The sequence below is a fragment of the Hyperoodon ampullatus genome (genome assembly GCF_949752795.1).
Source record: "Hyperoodon ampullatus genome assembly, chromosome: 5".
Classification (NCBI taxonomy): Eukaryota; Metazoa; Chordata; class Mammalia; order Artiodactyla; family Ziphiidae; genus Hyperoodon; species Hyperoodon ampullatus.
This window is the reverse complement of record NC_136918.1, coordinates 7,745,401-7,769,130: the sequence shown is the minus strand read 5'-3', so window position 1 is coordinate 7,769,130 and position 23,730 is coordinate 7,745,401. Positions and strand designations below refer to the sequence as shown.

General features: G+C 41.3%; 1 protein-coding gene across 1 annotated transcript in view; it reads right to left on the bottom strand.

Annotated features, from left to right (window-relative positions):
- Positions 1-539: 539 nt before the first annotated feature.
- TRIM42 (tripartite motif containing 42) overlaps positions 540-23,730 on the bottom strand; it is a gene marked incomplete at both ends in the record, with an annotated part of 30,628 nt that continues 7,437 nt past the window's right edge. Inside the window, 3 exons of the mRNA XM_079704444.1 lie at positions 540-626; positions 16,594-16,818; positions 19,878-20,701. Of these exons, the coding sequence (XP_079560570.1) occupies positions 540-626; positions 16,594-16,818; positions 19,878-20,701 (1,136 nt within the window). The remainder of the gene's footprint in view (positions 627-16,593; positions 16,819-19,877; positions 20,702-23,730) is intronic.

Below are 23,730 nucleotides of genomic sequence, written 5' to 3'. Positions count from 1 at the left end.
GGGGCAGACCTCAGAGCTATGGGAAGGCAAGTTCAGGCTCAATAACTAGGAAGCGCATTCTAACAATGTTAGCCTTTTCATATTAAAATAGACTGCATAGTGAGGGAATGAGCTCCCCATCAATCAGTGACTTGCCCAAACACCGAGAGCTAGTTAGACCAGGGTCAACATGCATACCCAGGGAGCCTGACTTCAAAGAGAGTGTCTTTTTAATTTTTTTCAACCAACGTTGCCTCATACAAAACACACCACAGAATTCTGAGCCTAGGATTAGGTCTGAGCTTGTGGAAATGTAGCCACTTGCTGACTTTTGTATCTTAGTTTCTATTTAATGAGCAAACAGCAAGCCATGACATCAGGCATTTCCTTTTATTAGCTCTTAGTAGACTTCTGCTGAAATGGCTCAGATGTCCCGGGAACATCGTCTACAACCTCATTGAAGAATGTGGTGAGAAAAATACATATACACGTGTGTGTGTGTCTATATATGTCTATTTTGTGGTATGTCTCTGAGGTTGCTGCCTGCTCTGCGGGGACACTCAGAAGCGTTTCTGGAGGGCAGTCTGGATACTCTTCAGCAGGCCCCACTTAGCTTGGTTCTTCTCACACTCATCCGATGTTACCACCTGCAATCAGAAGCAGAGAGCCATGGCACCAGCCACAAGGGAAACAGCAGCTCCCAGGAGCCCGGCCCCGGCTGCGGGCCAGGCGCTACACACATCACAGCATTAGCTCCTCATGTCGACAACCACATGAGGCCGGTGTTATTGAACCCATTTTACCAATGAAAAAGCTAAGGCTCAGAAGAACCAGGTAGCTTTCCTGAAGTCCCGCAGCTAATATGTGGTGGGGTTGGGATTTCGCAGACAAAGTCCCACTTCTTTAAGGCAGTTCAAGGACTGACTGCTGATTACTGTGTTGTGGTTGTGACCCCAGGTGGGCTTCACCAGAGATTAGCCCCCGGGGTCCTCCCCCAGTCCCTAGAAATTGCTTCTGTCACAGCTCTTATCATTTGTAAATTTCAGTGAGTGTGTTTCCTTAATTTTCTTACCAGACTGTGAGCACCTTAAATGGGATGTGGAGGCAATGACAGTCTTTCCTCTCTGTAATCCCAGCAGTGGTTATGGTACAGAGAAGTTTCTTAGAAAAGTGAATGAAAGGTGAATAGAACCATTATTTGTACATCTGCCAACTGTTTCTCTTTGCAGCATCATACTATCTCTGATCACAGTGAATAGTCAATGCGCCCTAGAAAAGGCAGCTTACATTGGGTAGCAGAACCCTCCTAGAAGTCTCACCAACTCAGCTTAGATGTGGAGCTCCATGCCTTACCTTGAAGGTGGTGGACTTCTCCACAACTCTGGTCTGGCAGCATTCCTATTCCTTCCTAATACACATTTACTGAGAAGGCATTTAGGGAGTGAGGTCAAGATCCAGGTATGAGAGACAGCCCACAGGATCAATCAGGATTCATGGGGCAGATGGGGTTAGGGGTGCAGTTTGGATGAGGAAGAGCAATGTTTGTACAAAGTATATACAAAGGCTTTTATGTTTGTATTCAAAGGGAAAGGGCAAAAAATAGACACCATTATTATTATGCTTTCTAGTTTTACAAAATTTACATTTAGTTTTAGAGAGAACAGGGCTTCATGCAAGATAAAGATTATGTTATACCTATGATGTTAGATTTTTCATTGCTGGATAAAAATGGACATAACACATAGAGATAATTCCGATAAGGATGGTATAAATGTGTAAGATATACACACAGAGCTATCAGGGGGCAATGAGGAAGGAATAACAGTGTTATGGTGGGTTGAGAATTGACTCATAAAAATAGGGAATTTAAGTTCTGCCTTAAAGTATAGTCAGGATCTCCAGAGATAAAGACTTGAGTGTGACATGTGAATGGGGCAGTGGGGAATGAGGTGTGTCTGTGAATCAGAGGATCAGATGAAACAGGACAGAAGAAACAGAGAACAGAACTTGAGATACTAAAGAAATTGAAATGATAGTTGACCTTCCCTCCCCTGCCCAAAAGGCTCAGATGGTTTTCCAAATGAATTCTACCAAACTTTTAAGAAAGCATTGTTCTAGAAAATAGAAAAAGAGCAATAGTTTCCTAGTTCATTTTTCAAGCTAGTAAAATATTGATTCCAGAACCAGACAAAAGAAATATAAGCAAAATATTATAGGTCTGGTTCACGAATGATGAGAGATGCAGTACTGCAAACAAAATATGAGCTAACTAAAACCAAGTATATTAAAAAATAATACATTGTGATCACATAGGGTTTAGTCCATGAATGCAATTAGAGTTTAACATCAGAAAAATCAGTGTAATTAATTTCATTAATGCCTAAAGGAGAAAAATCATATGATTATCTTAAATAATACAAAAAATTCACAAAGTTGCACGAGCTCTCAGAAATTTAGAAGTAGAAAGAATTTTCCTTAACTTAATAAAGTTTATATGTAAAAAATTACCACTGAATTATACACTTCAAAAGAGTGAATTTCTTAGTATGTGAATTATATTTTAATAAAGCTTTTATAAAAAATAAAAAGTCAGAACACTGTTAAAAAAAACTAAATCAAAAATCATCATAGCTCAATGGAGAAACATTAAGGTCAGGAATAAGACAAGGATATTAACTCTCACAGCCACCATTTTCTGTAGGACCAATAGCGCTGGCCAAAGCTATAGGGAAACAAAAAGAAATAGAGGTTCAAGAATTGTAAGGAAAGAGATAAAACTATCATTATTTATAGACGATAGGATCATACGCCTGGAAAAACAAGCAGAATCAAAAGAGAGACTCTCAGAATAATGAGATATTATTGATATTGCTGGAATCAAGATTATCCTACAAACACAGTAGTTTTTATTCTAAACCAGCAGTACATTAGAAAGTATAATCAGATATAAAAATAACATTAATAATATCAACTAAGTCTGTAAAATATCTGGTTTAACCAGGAATATATAGTACCTCTAGGGGAAGAGTTTAAAAGCCCTAGTAGAGCATATAGAAGATGATTTGAATAAAAATCAAACATATTACAAAAACATTGTCTCCAAATTAGAGACCCAGTGCCTTCGCAATCAAATTCTATCTGGATTTTTTAAAGGAATTCAATTTACTTGAAAATTTTTACAAAATTCATATGAAGGAATCCACTTCTATAATCAGCCATATAAACCTTGAAAAAGAAGGAAGGGTAACAGGCAGGTTTACCTTAGCAGTTCATTTAGACGTAGCATAAAGCTGAGGTTAAACAACGATAAAACTAGTGTGGTATTAATATAAGAACAGACAAATTGACCAATGGAATACAATAGAGAACTCGGAGACACACCTGTAAATATATGGCAATTTAATACAAGATTAAAGTGGAACCTTTATTGTATTCTTATGGAGAGGACATTGCTAGGTAGATGGTATTGGGAAAACTGGCCCACTAGATGGCCAAAAAAGTACATCTCTACGTAGTACTGCATGCAAAGGAGAACTATGGATGGATTAAAGTCCTAAATTTGAAAGGCGAAACTAAAGTTAATAAAAGAATATGTGGAAGATTACTTTTGTGATCTAAGCCATTTTAGGGATTTTTCCTCTTATTTATTTTTTTAACATTTTTATTGGAGTATAATTGCTTTACAATGGTGTGTTAGTTTCTGCTTTATAACAAAGAGAATCAGTTATACATATACACATATCTCCATATCTCTTCTCTCCTGTGTCTCCCTCCCTCCCACCCTCCCTATTCCACCCATCTAGGTGGTCACAAAGCACCGAGCTGATCTCCCTGTGTTGTGTGGCTTCTTCCCACTAGTTAATTTACATGTGGTAGTGTATATATGTCCATGCTACTCTCTCACTTTGTTCCAGCTTACCCTTCCCTCTTCCCATGTTCTCAAGTCCATTCTCTAGTAGGTGTGCGTCTTTATTCCCATCTTGCCCCTAGGTTCTTCATGACCATTTTCTTTTTCTTTCTTTTTTTTAGATTCCATATATATGTGTTAGCATACGGTATTTGTTTTTCTCTTCCTGACTTACTTCACTCTGTATGACAGACTCTAGGCCCATCCACCTCAGTACAAATAACTCAATTTCCTGTCTTTTTATGGTTGAGTAATATTCCATTGTATATATGTGCCAAATCTTTATCCATTCACCTGTTGATGGACACTTAGGTTGCTTCCATGTCTTGGCTATTGTAAATAGAGCTGCAATGAACATTTTGGTACATGACTCTTTTTGAATTATGGTTTTCTCAGGTTATATGCCCAGTAGTGGGATTGCTGTGTCATATGGTAGTCCTATTTTTAGTTTTTTAAGGAAACTCCATACTGTTCTCCATAGTGGTTGTATCAATTTACATTTCCACCAACAGTGCAAGAGGGTTCCCTTTTCTCCAGGCCCTCTCCAGCATTTATTGTTTGTAGATTTTTTGATGATGGCCATTCAGACCGGTGTGAGGTGATACCTCATTGTAGTTATTTTTTAAACATCTTTATTGGAGTATAATTGCTTTACAATGGTGTGTTAGTTTCTGCTATATAACAAAGTGAATCAGTTATACATATACACATGTTCCCATATCTCTTCCCTCCTGTGTCTCCTTTCCTCCCACCCTCCCTATCCCACCCCTCTAGGAGGTCACAAACCACCTAGCTGATCTCCCTGTGCTACGCAGCTGCTTCCCAGTAGCTATCCACTTTACGCTTGGTGGTGTCTATATGTCCATGCCACTCTCTCACCTCGTCACAGCCTCCCCCTCCCCCTCCCCATATCCTCAACTCCATGCTCTAGTAGGTCTGTTTCTTTATTCCCGTCTTACTCCTAGGTTCTTCATGACCATTTTTTCCCCTTAGACTCCATATATATGTGTTAGCATACGGTATTTGTTTTTCTCTTTCTGACTTACTTCACTCTGTATGACAGACTCTAGGTCCATCCACCTCATCACAAATAACTCACTTTCGTTTCTCTTTATGGCTGAGTAATATTCCATTGCATATATGTGACACACCTTCTTTATCACTTCATCTGTTGATGGACACTTAGGTTGCTTCCATGTCCTGGCTATTGTAAATAGAGCTGTAATGAACATTTTGGTACATGACTCTTTTTGAATTATGGTTTCTTCAGGGTATATGCCCAGTAGTGGGATTGCTGTGTCGTATGGTAGTTCTATTTGTAGTTTTTTAAGGAACCTCCATACTGTTCTCCATAGTGGCTGTATCAATTTACATTCCCACCAACAGTGTAAGGGGGTTCCCTTTTCTCCACACCCTCTCCAGCATTTATTGTTTCTAGATTTTTTGATGATGGCCATTCTGACTGGTGTGAGATGATATCTCATTGTAGTTTTGATTTGCATTTCTCTAATGATTAATGATGTTGAGCATTCTTTCGTGTGTTTCTTGGCAATCTGTATATCTTCTTTGGGGAAATGTCTATTTAGGCCTTCTGCTTATTTTTGGATTGGGCTGTTTGTTTTTTTTTGATATTTACCTGCATGAGCTGCTTGTAAAATTTGGAGATTAATCCTTTGTCAGTTGCTTCATTTTCAAATATTTTCTTCCATTCTGAGGATTGTCTTTTCATCTTGTTTATGGTTTCCTTTGCTGTGCAAAAGCTTTTAAGTTTCAGTAGGTCCCATTTTGTTTATTTTTGTTTTTACTTCCATTTCTCTAGGAGGTAGGTCAAAAAGGATCTTGCTGTGATTTATGTCATAGAGTGTTCTGCCTATGTTTTCCTCTAAGAGTTTGATAGTGTCTGGCCTTACATTTAGGTCTTTAATCCACTTTGACTTTATTTTTGTGTATGGTGTTAGGGAGTGTTCTAATTTCATTCTTTTACATGTAGCTGTCCAGTTTTCCCAGCACAACTTATTGAAGAGACTGTCTTTTCTCCATTGTATATTCTTGCCTCCTTTATCAAAGATAAGGTGTCCATATGTGTGTGGGTTTATCTCTGGGCTTTCTATCCTGTTCCATTGATCTGTATTTCTGTTTTTGTGCCAGTACCATACTCTCTTGATTACTGTAGCTTTATAGTATAATCTGAAGTCAGGGAGCCTGATTGCTCCAGCTCCGTTTTTCTTTCTCAAGATTGCTTTGGCTATTTGCGGTCTTTTGTGTTTCCATACAAATTGTCAGACTTTTTGCTCAAGTTCTGTGAAAAATGCCGGTGGTAGTTTGATAGGGATTGCACTGAATCTGTAGATTGCTTTGGGTAGTAGAGTCATTTTCACAATGTTGATCCTTCCAAACCAGGAACATGGTACATCTCTCCATCTATTTGTATCATCTTTAATTTCTTTCATCAGTGTCTTATAATTCTCCGCATAGAGGTCTTTTGTCTCCTTAGGTAGGTTTATTCCTAGATATTTTATTCTTTTTGTTGCAGTGGTAAATGGGAGTGTTTTCTTGATTTCACTTTCAGATTTTTCATCATTAGTGTATAGGAATGCCCGAGATTTTTGTGCATTAATATTGTATCCTGCAACTTTAACAAATTCATAAATTAGCTCTAGTAGTGTTCTGGTAGCATCTTTCGGATTCTCCATGTACAGTATCATGTCATCTACAAACAGTGGCAGCTTTACTTCTTCTTTTCTGATTTGGATTCCCTTTATTTCTTTTTCTTCTCTGACTGCTGTGGGTAAAACTTCCAAAACTATGTTGAATAATAGTGGTGAGAGTGGGCAACCTTGTCTTGTTCCTGATCTTAGTGGAAATGGTTTCAGTTTTTCACCATTGAGGACGATGTTGGCTGTGGGTTTGTCATATATGGTCTCTATTATGAGGTAAGTTCCCTCTTTGCCTACTTTCTGGAGGGTTTTTATCATAAATGGGTTTTGAATTTTGTCAAAAGCTTTCTCTGCATCTATTGAGATGATCGTATGGTTTTTCTCCTTCAATTTGTTAATATGGTGTATCACATTGATTGATTTGAGTATACTGAAGAATCCTTGCATTCCTGGGATAAACCCCACTTGATCATGGTGTATGATCCTTTTAATGTGTTGTTGGATTCTGTTTGCTAGTATTTTGTTGAGGATTTTTGCATCTATGTTCATCAGTGTTATTGGCCTGTAATTTTCTTTCTTTGTGACATCTTTGTCTGGTTTTGTATCAGGGTGATGGTGGCCTCGTCGAATGAGTTTGGGAGTGTTCCTCTCTCTGCTATATTTTGAAAGAGTTTGAGAAAGATAGGTGTTAACTCTTCTCTAAATGTTTGATGGAATTTGCTGTGAAGCCATCTGGTCCTTGGCTTTTGTTTCTTGGAAGACTTTAAATTACAGTTTCAATGTCAGTGCTTGTGATTGGTCTGTTCATATTTTCTATTTCTTCCTGGTTCAGTCTCAGAGAGTTGTGCATTCCTAAGAATTTGTCCATTTCTTCCAGGGTGTTCATTTTATTGGCATATAGTTGCTTGCAGTAATCTCTCATGATCCTTTGTATTTCTGCAGTGTCCGTTGTTACTTCTAATTCTATTGATTTGAGTCTTCTCCCTTTTTTTCTTGATGAGTCTGGCTAATGCTTTGTCAATTTTGTTTACCTTCTTAAAGAACCAGATTTTAGTTTTATTGATCTTTGCTATCATTTCCTTCATTTCTTTTTCATTTATTTCTGATCTGATCTTTAGATTTCTTTCCTTCTGCTAACTTTGGCAGTTCTTTTGTTCTTCTTTCTCAAATTGCTTTAGCTGTAAGGTTAGGTTGTTTTTTTGAGATGTTTCTTGTTTCTTAAGGTAGGATTGTATTGCTATAAACTTCCCTGATAGAACTGATTTTGCTGCATCCCATAGGTTTTGGGTCATCATGTTTTCATTGTCATTTGTTTCTAGGTATTTTTTGATTTCCTCTTTGATTTCTTCAGTGATCTCTTGGTTATTAAGTAGTGTATTGTTTAGCCTCCATGTAGTTGCATTTTTTATAGATTTTTTTCCTGTAATCGATATCTAGTGTCATAGCATTGTGATCGGAAAAGATACTTGATATGATTTCAATTTTCTTAAATTTACCATGGCTTGATTTGTGATCCAAGATATGATCTATCCTGGAGAATGTTCCATGAGTACGTTGAAGAAAGTGTATTCTGTTGTTTTTGGATGGAATGTCCTATAAATATCAATTAAATCTGTCTTGTTTATTGTACCATTTAAAGCTTGTGTTTCCTTATTTATTTTCACTTTGGATGATCTGTCCATTGGTGAAAGTGGAGTGTTAAAGTCCCCTACTATGATTGTGTTACTGTCGATCTCCCATTTTATGGCTGTTTGTATTTGCCTTATGTATTGAGGTGCTCCTATGTTGGGTGCATAAATATTTACAATTGTTATATCTTCTTCTTGGATCGATCCCTTGATCATTATGTAGTGTTCTTCTTTGTCTCTTCTGATATGAGAATTGCTACTCCAGCTTTCTTTTGGTTTCCATTTGCATGGAATATCTTTTTCCATCCCCTTACTTTCAGTCTGTATGTGTCTCTAGGTCTGAAGTGGGTCTCTTGTAGACAGCATATATACAGGTCTTGTTTTTGTATGCATTCAGGCAGTCTATGTCTTTTGGTTGGAGCATTTAATCCATTTACATTTAAGGTAGTTATTGATATGTATGCTCCTATTCCCATTTCCTTAATTGTTTTGGGTTTGTTATTGTAGGTCTTTTCCTTCTCTTGTGTTTCCTGCCTAGAGAAGTTCCTTTAGCATTTACTGTAAAGGTGATTTGGTGGTGATGAATTCTCTTAGCTTTTGCTTGCCTGTAAAGGTTTTAATTTCTCTGTCAAATCTGAATGAGATCCTTGCTGGGTAGAGTAATCTTGGTTGTAGGTTTTTCTCCTTCTTCACTTTAAATATGTCCTGCCACTTCCTTTTGGCTTACAGAGTTTCTGCTGAAAGATCAGCTGTTAACTGTATGGGGATTCCCTTGTATGTTATTTGTTGTTTTTCCCTTGCTGCTTTTAATATTTTTTCTTTGTATTTAATTTTTGATAGTTTGATTAATATGTGTCTTGGCATGTTTCTCCTTTGATTTATCCTGTATGGGACTCTCTGTACTTCCTGGACTTGATTAGCTATTTCCTTTCCCATATTAGGGAAGTTTTCAACTATAATCTCTTCAAATATTTTCTCAGTCCCTTTCTTTTTCTCTTCTTCTTCTGGAACCCCTATAATTTGAATGTTGGTGAATTTAATGTTGTCCCAGACGTCTCGGAGACTGTCCTCAATTCTTTTCATTTTTTTTCTTTATTCTGCTGTGCAGTAGTTATTTCCACTATTTTATCTTCCAGGTCACTTATCCATACTTCTGCCTCAGTTATTATGCTATTGATCCCTTCTAGAGAATTTTAAATTTCATTTATTGTGTTGTTCATCACTGTTTGTTTGCTCTTTAGTTCTTCTAGGTACTTGTTGAACGTTTCTTGTATTTTCTGCATTCTATTTCCAAGATTTGGGATCATCTTTACTATCATTATTCTGAATTCTGTTTCAGGTAGACTGCCTATTTCCTCTTCATTTGTTAGGTCTGGTGGGTTTTTACCTTGCTCCTTCATCTGCTGTGTGTTTTTCTGTCTTCTCATTTTGCTGAACTTATGGTGTTTGGGGTCTCCCTTTCACAGGCTGCAGGTTCGTAGTTCCTGTTGTTTTTAGTGTCTGCCCCCAGTGGCTAAGGTTGGTTCAGTGGGTTGTGTAGGCTTCCTGGTGGAGGGGACTGGTGCCTGTGTTCTGGTGGATGAGGCTGGATCTTGTCTTTCTGGTGGGCAGGTCCACGTCTGGTGGTGTGTCTTGGTGTTTGTGGGCTTATTATGATTTTAAGCAGCCTCTCTGCTAATGGGTGGATTGTGTTCCTGTCTTGCTAGTTGTTTGGCATAGGGTGTCCCACACTGGAGCTTGCTGGTCGTTGAGTGGGGCTGGGTCTTGGCGTTGAGATGGAGATATTTGGGAGATTATTGCTGTTTGATATTAAGTGGAGCTGGGAGGTGTCTGGTGGACAAATGTCCTGAACTTGGCTCTCCCACCTCAGAGGCACAGCCCTGACACCTGGCTGGAGCACCAAGAGCCTGTCATCCACACAGCTCAGAATAAAAGGGAGAGAAGAAAGAAAGAAAGAAAGAAAGAAAGATGAATATAAAATAAAATAAAGATATTCAATTAAAAATAGTTATTAAAATTTTTTAAAGTAATAAAAAAAAAAAGAAAGAAAGAAGAGAGCAACCAAACCAAAACACAAATCCACCAATGAGAACAAGCGGTAACAACTATACTAAAAAAAACCCCAAAAACCAAATAAACAACAAAAAATGGCCAGAAAGAACCCTAGGACCAATGGTCAAAGCAAAGCTATATAGACAATATCACACACAGAAGCATACACATAAACACTCACAAAAAGAGAAAAAGGGAAAAAAAATATCATTGCTCCCAAAGTCTACGTCCTCAATTTGGGATGATTCGTTGTCTCTTCAGGTATTGCACAGATGCAGGGTACATCAAGTTGATTGTGGAGATTTAATCTGCTGCTCCTGAGACTGCTGGGTGAGATTTCCCTTTCTCTTCTTTGTTCACATGGATCCCGGGGTTCAGCTTTGGATTTGAACTCGCCTCTACGTGTAGGTCGCCTGAGGGCATCTTTCCTTCCCTCAGACAGGATGGGGTTAAAGGAGCCACTGATTCGGGGGTTCTTGCTCACTCAGGCCGGGGGGAGGGAGGGGTGTGGATGCGGGGCGAGCCTGCGGCGACAGAGGCCGGCGTGACATTGCAGCAGCCTGAGGCGCATCGTGCGTTCTCCTGGGGAAGCCGTCCCTGGATCCCGGGACCCTGGCAGTGGCGGGCTGCACAGGCTCCCAGGAGGAACGGTGTGGAGAGTGACCTGTGCTCGCACACAGTCTTCTTGGCGGTGGCAGCAGCAGCCTTAGTGTCTCATGCCCGTCTCTGGGGTCCGCGCCTTTAGCTGCGGCTCGCGCTCGTCTCTGGAGCTCCTTTAAGTGGCGCACTTAATCTGCTCTCCTCACGCACCAGGAAACAGAGGCAAGAAAAAGTCTCTTGCCTCTTTGGCAGCTCCAGACTTTTTCCTGGACTCCCTCCCGGCTAGCTGGATCATGTCAAATGTAGGTGGGGCTTAAGATACGGGGTCCTCATTCATTCCTTATGGAAGTGTACATGCGTGCAGTCCAATCAAGTACGCACACACTCTACCCCCCAGCAATTTCACTCATGGTGTATGTCTGATAAGGGCTGAATTGTGTCCTCCCAAAATTCATGTGTTGAAGTCCTATTCCCAGTACTTCAGAATGTGACTTATTTAGAGATAGGGCCTTTCAAGAGGTGATTAAGTTAAAATGAAGTCATTATGGAGGGTCCTAATCCAATCTGACTGTTGTCCTTATAAGAAGAGGAAGTTTGGACACACAGAGACACCCCAGAGGTGCACTCACACAAGAAAGGGCCCTGTGAGGGCACAGGGAGAAGGCAGATGTCTGCAAGCCAAGGGGAGGAGCCTCAGAAGAAAGCAGACCCACCAAAACCTTGACCTTAGACTCCTGGCCTCCAGAACTGTGAGCAAATACATTTCTGTTGTTCAAGCCACTGAGTCTGTAGCATTTTGATGTGGCAGCCCTAGCAAACTAATACAATGTCCCAGAGAAAGTTCCACGTCCCTATCCCACCCACAAAATGTCATGAATGAGGCTGTTTACTGCAGCATTATTGGAGGTCACCTGGGTGTCCATCCTGGCTGAATAGACAGGTAAAACGTGGTGAACAAATGCACACTGTAAAAGATGAGGCAGCATTAGGAGTTAGGGACTAAATATGCCCAGCGACATGGATGGATCATTAAAAACACAGTGTTCAGGGGAAAACGGTAAGACGCAGTAAGTTATGTAATAATACTAGTATTTGTGCAAATTAGTAACACATTCAAAACAATACACGCCATGTAAGAACACATAAAAGCAACAAGATGCACATAAAACATATTAGAATGGATATCTAGGGGAGATCACAAAGGGAAACAAATACATAAACAAGAAAAGGGCCTTGCATGAACCAGTACTGGTAAAGGACCATGAATTGAGGTGTCTGACTAATTCAACCTTCTGTGTATGAGGTTAAAAATGATAGGTCCAGCTTGAGCCTAAATTAGACTCATTCCAGGGTTCTAACCTATTGACAGGGCAAGTAGGGAGGGACAAATAGGGTTCTATTTACATGAACGATCAAGAGGCCTTTTGGAAAAGAATGAATTCTAAGGAGATGAATGCAAACCACTTTGATTTCATTTCAGGGCATGGAGTCACGGTGAGTATGTGGGTAGGTGAGCAGGTAGTTTTGGGGTAGTTATTCCAAATATGGACTAGTGTTGCTCACTCAAATTCCTCTAACCCCAACCCCTGAAGATGTGTGTCTCAGCCTAAGGCAGAGTGTCTGCAGTAAGGACAGAAGAAAAACCAGAGGGGGATTTCATGAAACCAGGGTAAGATGCCCAGGAAGGCCAAGCAGCCCTGCTCTGTGGCTGGAGTTCCAGCCTGAGTGCAGCCAGAGCAGGTAGGAAGCGGTACTGCAGATGCTCAGTTTATCGGGCAGGACCACTTCCTGAGCACAAGTGAGGCACTGTTGGGGGGGGGGGGTGGGACCCAGTATAGACTGAGAAGGAATTTGAGAGGATGGGTGGGGGGAAGGGTGGTTGCCTTTCCTGAAGAGCTATAGGGAAAGACCCAGAACAGTACCAGTTTGTGACTATTCTGGGGCCTGAATATTTACCGCCAAGTCTGATGTAACCTGGGACATCTGGTTTACATCAGATTGTGGTAGGCAGAATAATGGCCCCCCAAGTCCATGTCCTAATCCCAGGAACCGGTGAACATTTTGTTACATGGCAAAGGGGGATGAAGGTTGCTAGTCAGCTGGCTTGAAGATAGGGAGATTATCCTGAATCATCAGGTGGATCCAATATGATCCCAAGAGTCCTTCAAAGTCGAAGAGGAGGCAGAATCGAACCAGAGAGATGATGGTGTGAGAAGGACTCAGCCTAACGTTATTGGCTTTGGATATGGAAGAAGAGGCCATAAGCCAAGGAATGTGGGCAGCTGCATGAAGCCGGAAGAGGCAAGAAAATGAACTTTCCCCTAGAGCCTCCAGAAGGCACACAGCCCTGCTCACACCTTAGATTTCTGATCTCTGGAATTGTAAGTTAATAGGTAAAATTGTATTGTAAGCTACTAGTTTGTTACAGCAGCAACAGGAAACCAGTGCCCATGTGGAAGGTTAGATATTTCATAGGAAGACTTCCTGGAAGTTAGCAGAGATTTGCAGTCAGAGGGGGACATCAAGGTGAGGAGGCTGTTTTCAAAAATGGGGACCGTGGTCATCAGGTACAGGGGTTAGATCTGAGGTTTAGATGAAAAGCAGGAGGAGGAACTGAGGTCACAGGGTATGTGATTTGCCTAAAAACACATCTCCATCCCTTCAGAAAATATCAACAAGGCGCTGGAGTGTTAGAAGCTCTCAGCTGGGGACTGGGAGCCAAGAGAGGTGAGGAAGGCCAGCGCGATGCCTGTCCTCACTGAGCTTGCCGCCTAGCAGACTGGGGGTTTGGACCCAGGTACACCCGCCCAAGTCCAAAGATCTTCCCAATGCATGATCTTGCCTCGCAAGAAAAATAAAAGTGCCGCTCTCATGGCTGTTGCTCTGACAACACTCTCCCAGAGTGTGGTGCCAGGTCCCTAAGGCTGAGCCCACTCTGCCTAGACTTTGCTACATCTGATTATCTGATTATGGTACAGGGGACGAAGAGCTCCTGCCTTGGATGAGACCTAGGTTCCCACTCAACTCCTTCGAGTTACACGAGGCCAGACTCTTTTCCTCTCTGAGCCTCGGTTTCCTCATCTGTAAAATGGAGGCAATAACTCCCTGCCTTCCGAGCGGTTGGGATGATCAGTGATAATGAATATACAGTGTCTGACACAGAGTCAGCCTTCAATAAATGAGACCTTTAAAAAGCATTAAAGTTAATTTTCATGCTTTGTCTATTAGACTACATATAAAATCCCTTAAAAAAATCAAGCCACAGACTATGAAAATCAAATATAAAAGGTGTTATTTCACTTCCTTTACAAAAGGATGTATGGTGGAAATATCGCATTTTGGATAAGAAATGATTCTGCTGCCTTGTTACAGCATTTTAAATGATACCTTTCAGGAATACCTGCTTAGAACTGATGCTGAAGGAAAAATATTTCAGTTTCATAGGAAGGAGCTAAAGTCATTCCTTTTATGAAGCTTTATAAATGTCATTCAAACACACCATCTTCTTTTCATTTGCTATTGAAGCCTTTACTTATGCAAATCATGACAAGTGGGAAGGAAAGCCAAGCTTCCCGTGGAATGCTAATATAATCACAAAGAGGGAGGAGGAATTTCTTCTGAAGGAAAAATCTATATTGCAGCTCTGTGAGTCAGATGAAAATGAAGCTTCCAGAAAACCTGCTCATTAAGAAATTGTGTTAAAAAGCAAAGAAACTGGAATGAGTTTCCTTCCCTTATAGGGAGCGCAAATTCATCACATAAACACAATTTCAGGGAGATTGTTATTTCTTGATTGATGGTAAAAAACACTTAACAGCTCTCAGGCATCTTATGGTACTTTGTAATTATTCATTTTATTTATTTAGACGTTCGTTCATAGATTCATTCGTTTAGTCACATTTTCACTCATGTATTAATTCAATACCCATTAAGAACCATTAAGCTATGTGCACAGTGCTGGTAAAACATTGTGGCAGAAGGAGAGATGAATTAGATGTGAATTTTGTTTTCAAGGGGTTCAGAGTTTACGAGGGATGACAAAATATCTACCTGAGAAAGGCTGACACACTTCCGTCTCTCCACCCCCGTCCTTGTGCCTAGCATCTAAAAATGACTTAAGATACATGTAAAAAAAAAATGGTAACAGCACTGAGTGCGCCCTTCATGAGGAATTTTTAAAAAATGAGAAGGCAGATGGAATAAGATTGAAGGAAAAATCCATAGTCAAAAGGACCTGCTGTCAAACATGGTAGCAACTGTGGGTGTTCCGTGCTCTGGAGAGAAGAGTATCAACAAGAATTGGTCTATGGGGCAACTGACGGACAGGGTACCTGGCTGGGGTCTAACAGGAGGAGCAGCCAGGCAACTTTCTCATCCCACGTCCTTCCCGTGTGAGTGTCTGACCTCCGTGGAGGGGGAGGGGATGCACATGGGTGCCGGGCTCCAGAAGCAGAGCATGGGGACGGAGTAGAGAGCCCCCTCTGCCCCCCTCCAGGAGACTTGATTCTGGTATAATGACCAAGAGCATAATCCTGCCCCACCCTACCTCCTGCTTCCCTTTATCACCAGAGGAAGCAACCAATCAGATTCTCTTCTGCAAACATGTGACCAGAGCCCAAGGGCGTGAAGCTAGTCAGATTGTGTTGGTCGCACAGAGCATGGGCGAGGAACCTCCAAAACCACATGCAAGCTGAATTTAGGGGAGGAGAAACAATGGGCTAGCTGAAAATGGTGCAGCTTTAGAGAGAAGCAGAGATGGAAGGAGGGGGTGTGGGAGAGACAGAGGGAGGAAGTAGAGAGAGAGATATTGATTGAGAGATTGAGAGAAACTGATGACTTTCCAGTTTTTTTGGGTATCAGATGTATGTCCTGGCTGGAAGTGGTCTCATGAGACTCCCTTCTCTCTTGGCTTTTCAATAGCCAAAATGAATGGATTTATTCTCTTTACTTCTAAAGAATCTCTGATTAAGACTTAATCTACTCTGATTCCTAAGAACACCATCATGGCTGTACAGTAAGATAGCTCTAGGCAGTCTTGATATTTTTCTTCCCTTTCTCCTTTGAATATCAATAAAATTATACCCATGAATGTATTTCCCCTGGGGATATAAAACAGAATCAACCTTGCCTCACAAAAAAGATAGGGATAATCTTGTCCCTTCCTTTATTTGGAGTCCATCCTGGCTTACTCACTGGCTATTCCTTAACTTTCAGATAAACAACAAATACATTTTTTTAGTATTATATGTATATCCTAAATACTGCATGAGACATACTAACAATAAAAATTTATTCATTGCAGGTGATATACTAACACTAAAAATTTATTCACTGCATGTGTATAATTATAAACTTAAATTTATATTAATTATGTTTAATTTATATTGCTTAAATCTGATACCCTCTCCTTGCTTTGATTCACCACTGACACTAATACTTAACTCTTTTTTTTTGTCCTTCTCACACCACAATTATTTGTTTGCTAGACCCTGAGCTCCTTGAAGGCAAGAATTACATCTTATTTTCCTCGGCACTCTACACACTAACACAATACCTGGCACACATGTTTTCTGAATCAAAACGAACTGACGATTCTCATTTGCAAAGTTGGTTGAGGCCAGGGGCCCTCTCTGTGCCCTTGAGTTAATGAGTTTTCTGGGAGTAGGGGGGAAGGTCCTATGGTGGGTTCCATGACCTCACAATCGATCCTAACAGAGCTGCATCCAGAGTGGATGAAGAATACCTATCTGAGAAATAAAGTGCATGGTACCTTGCAGATGTCACTCCACTGCCCAGGACCGTTATCGTTGATGGCTCTCACTTTAAACAGATACTCGGTGTTGGGGGTCAGGTAGTGCAGCTCCAGGTACTGCTGCATTATATCCCGAATTTGTCCACAGAGCTCTGTCTGCACATTGTTCGGAGGGGAATTAATGAGTTGGTAGAATTCCATCTCAAAAGAGTCCACGTCTTCTGTTGGGCATGTCCAGTAAATCTAGGAAGAAATGAACATGTCAGTGGGGTACTAGCACACGCCATTCAGCTTTCTTTCCCATGAAGATCTGTGTCGTGGACTCTCTGGAGTGAGTTTAAGCTGACTCATCCTCTCTAGCTGCTGAAGACTTTGAATTAGACCTTGTGCAACAGTCCTGAAAGGCTTCGTGATGAATCCTGACATGAGGCTTGCAATGCGTTTCAAGAACAGAAGAATGCTCTTCTGGTTTCTGTTCCTGTCAATGTGGAGGTGAACTTGTCCTCCTGACACCACTAACCAAAGTGGCTACCATTTATTGAACACATATTATGCATCAGATTCTGTGTCAGACATTGCCTGCCTCATTTAGTCCTCACAGTTCCCTAGGAGGGAGATTTCATTATCCCATTTTACAGTGGAGGCTCAGAAGGCTTACATTCAGCAATTCCAATGGAACCACAGACTACTAAAGTTGAACAGTGTATCTATTTCAACTCTCTATTTCATACACTAGGAAGTAGAGTCCCAAAGAGGTGAAGTGACTTATCCAAGTCATGGAGAATATATGTTCACACTCAAAGCATAAAATGTCAACTCTTGGGAAGAGGTATATTAACAAGTGTCAATTAGCAGATTGTGCCTGGCATATAAATATTTTATAATAATTGCATTTTTAAACAGATATTGCATGCTTTATTTAAATTTTAATAAATTTAAATGTTATTGTGTATAAAGTTAATTTATAATTACTCATAAGTATATAAATTTTAAAATTTGTATGGATGTGTATAATTAATTTATAATTTTTTAATGAATTTACACTTTTAAAACTGTACATTTACATGACTTGTTAATAAAAATTAACTTATCTTTTCCGATTATCAAAACATACTCATTTAAAATACATACCTGGAAAATATAGAAAAATTATAAGGAAAGAAAGAAAATAAACATGTCTTTTAATCCCACAATTCAGTGAATAACTCATTATATTTCTTTCCAATTTTGGAATATACACAAGCACACAAATATATATAATTTGGATTATATTGCTCTGATTCCTGCTTTCTTTCACTTATTACATTTTATATATGTCCCTATATCATTAAAAATTCAGCAAAGCACCATTTTAATAACTGCCCTATAAGTGATTTACTCCTTCTATAGCTGTACATTTAGGTTGTTTCTAATTTTACACTCTAATAAATAATGATGCATTGAACACTTTGGGGCATGAATCTTCACTGAATTTTTAATCACTTCCTTGGGAACAAGTTCTAGAAATAAAGTTGAGTTTTTATGAAAAAACTCTTTAGGATTTTTAAGGTACAGAGTGACAAGTATAAGGCTAACTTAAAGACTATTTCCCATGCCAAAAGAGCACTGTTAGTCAACCATCACTTGAGAGAGATGCCAATACAGATTTCGTCTCCTGCATTACTGAGCACCATGATTCCTGTGTGAATTACATCCCATGATCCTGAAATAAGGATCAATGATATTTTTACATCAAATACCACTGTTTGGCAGTAGGTTTAGGTGTCCTATCTTGAGAGTCAATAACTTGACTGGATTTTTTCTGTGTAGGGTCCTTTCCTGAGCTCATCAAGGGACCATTTATAGGTGGCATAGGGTGACTGTTCTCCAAGCCCAAGTACAGAGCAGGTATCACCAGTCCTTCCCCTGCAGAGCAAGATCCTGCCCACCTCCCAAGTGGTCTGAGTTGTATGAGATGAGACCTAATGCCATCCCTGATATAATATCACATACACTGCAGGTTTTGCTGATCTAAGATCAGTTGGAAATGTAGGTTCAGCTGCTCCGGTGCGGGCATCTGCTATGTGAAGGGCAGAGATCCTTTTGCTGTGTCTGACAGCCTATGGGAGGATATGTTCTATATGTTCTACCTTACAACATAAGGTCATTCTTGGGGTCAATTATAAATGCCAAAACATAGATTATAATGTCTCAGGAAAATAGAAAATTAAGGCTTGGTCAGTGTCTGGCTTTCATTTTCTTGTTTTTAGACCCTGATACTAAATTGTGGTCTGCAGACCGGCAGCAATGCCAACATCTGGAAGTTTGTTAGAAGCGTAGAATCTCAGGCCACACTGAGACCCACTGAAGCAGAATCTGCATTTTAACAAGATCCTCAGGTGCATATTAATATTTGAGAACCACTAGTTTAGGATTCAAGGATGCTAAAAGTCTTTGTGAGTGTTCTTGGATCATGGAGACAAAAGATGGGCTCTGCCACATGGAAGCAGGCAGTGGGTTGGCTTGGGAGATATCCCTGTAGGACCCCAAGAGGAGGCAAGATATGCTCTGATAGAATATCTTTTTTCCTCCCTGGACTTTAATAAAACATTCTATAAACAATTCAATTTAGGTTCAGCTGGATTTGAAAGGAATGTTAAGAGATGCGCCATTTGTTCATGTTAGGCCTAGAAAGTCAAAGAAGAGTCATGTCCCCTGAAGCTGGGTGATGGCAGCTGGAGAGGTCTGTGAGACATCCACACACCTCCAATGTCACCCCCCTTCCCCAAAAAGCTGAGTCTCGGGAGATAAGAATTGGAATTCCATTGGGGATTATCCTTCTAATCTTTCAAAATCATGAAGAGTCTGGATATTTTCTTTAGAAGAAGTAGCACTTTAGAGGAATCACAGCTGATAGACAACAGAGCCTGCTTCTCTAATTCCAATTTCAGTGCTCCCTCTACTGCTACAGGTTTTCCTCTGGGAAATATTACCCTCTCCAAGAAGCCTCTTCAAATTACTTTGTTTCCCAAATTGTGTGCTCTTTCAATAGAGAAGCTGCCTTTGAAGTGGAGTTGGGGCTTTCAGATGTACTTCTGGCTATGAGTTAAATACATTGTTTGGTTTAAAACAATCTTGGGCTACTTAAGATTTCGGGAACTTATCCCTTTTGAATGGACTGACCACAAAGAGTCTAGAGGAACAGATTTGAGTGACCGGACCCTAGAGGTCAAACAAGTAAGTGCAACCTTTCGTGACTACCCCGCTCCATTCCATAGCCCGCACCCTCCTATCTTCCCTACAGGGCCCGGAGCCTTTCTTACCTTGACAGCTGTTGGATACACCACAGTCTGGTAGATAACAATTGGGCCTGGAGTCTTCAGGGAGCTATCATTGAATGAGGACCAGTTGTGGAAGCTGCTGCTGTACTGCACAGGCTGGTTTTCTACCCCTGCACTACAGTAAGTGTAGAGGCCGTCTGTGGGCTTGGCAGGTGCAGCTGACTGGGCTCGCCCATTGGTCTCCGGACCCATCTTGGTCTTCTCACAGCTGGGGGCATTAAAGGACAATAAGGAGGAGCTTCGCTGGTATATCTGCTGGTTGCCGAAGCTGTGGGTGCTGAAAGTGACCCTCCTGGCAACCATCATTTCTGAGTGCAGGGGATAGGGTGATGGCAGGGAGTCCTCTGAGGAACACACCTTCTTGGGTCCTGTGGGGAAGAGTTCGTAGATGGCATTGGAGAGCTCAGCAAAGTCCAAGGGCATGCAGTTCAAGGAGTGTAGCCGGAGCTGTGGGTCTGGCCTGTAGGTGCTCTGGATGCCGTCCTCGATCTGGTCCACCAGAACCTTGGCCGACTGCAGGAACGCCACTTGGCCTGTCTCCTTCAGTGCTTCTTTGGAGTAGGCAATCAGGCCATCCATTTCATTCACTTTCATGGTGGTGATGTACACATATTTTTCAATCTCCTTCTGCCTGGACACTTCCAGATTCTCTATCTGCTCCATGATGGTTTTCTCTTTCTCCTGGAGAATGCTGCGCAGCTTGAGGAATCCATTTCTGATCTCTTTTCGCTTTACCTCCTTGTCAGCTTTAAATCTGTTTTTTAAAATGTTGAATTCCATGAGGTCATTATCAATTTCATATCGGACTGCAAAACAACCAAGTGAGTTACTTCAGTTAAATTTTTCATTTCCCCAGATATCAAAGCCAGTGGCAAACTGGAGCAAACTAACTTGGGCTCCAAAGATGTGGGTGGAAAGGGAGGGAAACCACTTGTTGCTGGGCTGAAAGATGCTAGCATAGGTTTATAAAATGAATGTGGCATCTCTCCATACACCCCTCTCTTTCTTGTGTAATACTTTCCTTGGGTATGGCAGCCATCCTTCCCTGGCATACTTCTATCTAGTAATCCCTGCAGCCTTGGGTCTAAAGTTGGGAGTTCAAGGCCACCTTTGATATTAGTTTTCACCAGACTTCACTTGTCAGCAAGTTGGACTTGAGAAGAGATGATGTCACAAAGTGATGGATTTTCCCTCTGTGAAAGCTTAAGCTTTTGCAAGGGTGGGAGAAAGAACTAAATTTCTGATGACTACTTCTAAATACTGCCTTGTCTTGTTCACCAAAATCCAGCCCTAGACAATGGTGGCAGATCAGCAGAGTTACCCTTCACTGTGGCTGCTCTTTGACATGTCCTTTTTCTCTGCTGGGGACTTTGACTCCCTTGGGTTCAGCTGGGCTCCCTCTCTTGTTTACTCCCCACTTACTTTCCAGAAAGCATCTGCTGTTACACTTCAAGGAAAACCGAGTTTATCCTGCCGCCTCTCACATGGCATTTGGATTTTAAGTTCACTCAGTCATTCAACAAACATGTAACACCTGTTCCATGTCACATGGTTTTCTAGGCTCTAGGGATATAGATATGAGTGTGAGAGGCCACTGATGTTCCAGGCACGCATAAACCCAACGATACTGCATTGTGGAGGATGCTGGGACAGGATGAGCATGTGGCCCACCTCTGTCTTTGCCATTTATAGCAACTACCTCTGTAGTTGCTATAAATGGCAACTTCACAGTTGCCATTTATAGGGTCTTAGGCATTAGGCAGTGATTTATAGGGTCTTTATAGGGTCTTAGGCAGTGATTTCAAGACATGTCAACCTTCTGTGGCCTATTCTAGAGTTATGGTCCTCCCCATGAAAGGCTGACTCTGCAGTGATTTGATGGGCTATAATCCTCTCCAAATTTTACTCAGCAGTGGGGGTGACCAAGTCATGTTTCTTAACATAGCCCTGGGTCCACAGTAAGTTGGATCTCTGTGGGTGGTGGCACAGAGACGTGCATTAGAGTAAGAGAAACCCTTGGGTTTTGGCAGACCATGAGAACAGGACCACAGCTGTCTCAGTTACCACCGTGACTAGGATGTGTAGAGGTGCTAGAATGGTGTTTGTTGAGTGAAAGCCATTCTGTCCTGTTTTCTAACATCTTTGGGGTGAACGTCAGCAGTGTTGCTCTCTGGCCTGCTTTCTGAAGCCCCCATTTCCTCTGCTCACCTCCTCCCTCACACTGGCCCAGAAGGGATGGGGAGGCAATACAGATGGGGGCTGAACAGGAGACTATCAGAATGTGATTGCAGTGGTGCTGAGAAATGCTCCCTGCCCTCTCCACGTGCAAGCCCTGCTGTGACTTAGGGCCCCTGAAATTCCATGTTATACATTAATTCCTTAGACTCTTCAATAGTTACTCACTGTTAAAAGAAATCTGAATAGGAAATTCCTTGCTTTATTAGGGATTAGTTAGGCTCCTTAGAGCTGAGTCTGGAGAGGTAGGATAAAAATGTCTTAGATGAGGGGGAAAAGGGAGCACCAGCAGAAGAGAAAACAGAGAGGAGGCCAGGAGCACTAGTCCCCCTCAGATGCCCCTTACAAATAAGGCAGCTTTGCAAGAGCTGGTCTTAGAACAAAGTCAAAGCAAGGTCTCTTTCAGGCACTATATTTAAAACCAGCTACTACTTATTAAAGTTTATATAGATCCAATCCATACATTATCATGTATCACACATACATTATATTTATATATTATCATACATTACATATAACTTCAGAAGAGGAAGACATTGTTTCCATTTATAGATGAGGACAGTAAGGCTCAGAGAGGTTAAATGACTGCCCAGTGTCACACAGCAAGTAACTAGAAGGACCCAGGGCCTGTCCCTAATTCTATTTGTCTAACTCCAGAGCCTATGTTCTTAATTGCTCCGGTTGCCCTTCTCAGTCCTATGTGACAACAGAATCACCTGGGCTACTTAAAAAAGAATCCAGCCAAGCTCAGGCCATGGGCCCCACCGTAAGAAAACCCTCTAGGAACCAATGGGGGCTTCATTGGCCTGGCAACGTGGCTCCTGTAGGCTTTCTTTAATATAGGGGCTTCCCTGGTGCTGTTCCCAAATTGAATAAGTGTTAATTGACAAACAATGTTTCTAGGCATGGAGCAACTGAGAAATCAAGGTATTCCTGAAATATTCATGCTGGTGAGAAGTCCTGGGGGACATATTAGCAAAGTCTGTCTCTGACCCACTTCTATGTCCAATGGGACCTTCCTGTGCAGCTCAGTGGAAAGCTGCCCCCTTGTCAATCTGTTCAGACCTGTTTGTCTAGACACTGAAATTTCTGACAGGGGAGAGGCTGGGTTGATCTGGAGCATGCTGGTCATTTGACTCTAGGCCACCACGTAGGGAAACAGACCACAGGTGTGGTGGTGGTTCCCATTGTTTTTCAATCTCTTTATCTTTAGATTCTGGTCACTGTTTAGCAGAATAGGTTGTCAAATGAATGTTGTGGAATTAACATGGGCTTTGGAGTCAGAGAGACCGGCTCTGCCATTTACTAGGGGACTTGTGCCAGTTCCTTCTTGGAATCCCAGTTGTCTATCCTGGGGGGGGGGGGAAGTATTAGTGCCTGTACTGTAAGATTATGGAGAGGATTAGACATAAGTCTTCTAAAAGGCCCCGGTAAAGTAGGCCTCTGTTCAAGGAAGCTATTCCCAGGGGCAAAGAGCCTAAAAGGATCCCTGAGATCCTCATGTTTTACCTGGTGGATATACACCCAGAAATTATTGGGCTCTTTGCTGAACCCTGTAAAATATCACTGTACTGGGTTCCATCACGAAAACCTGAGTCAG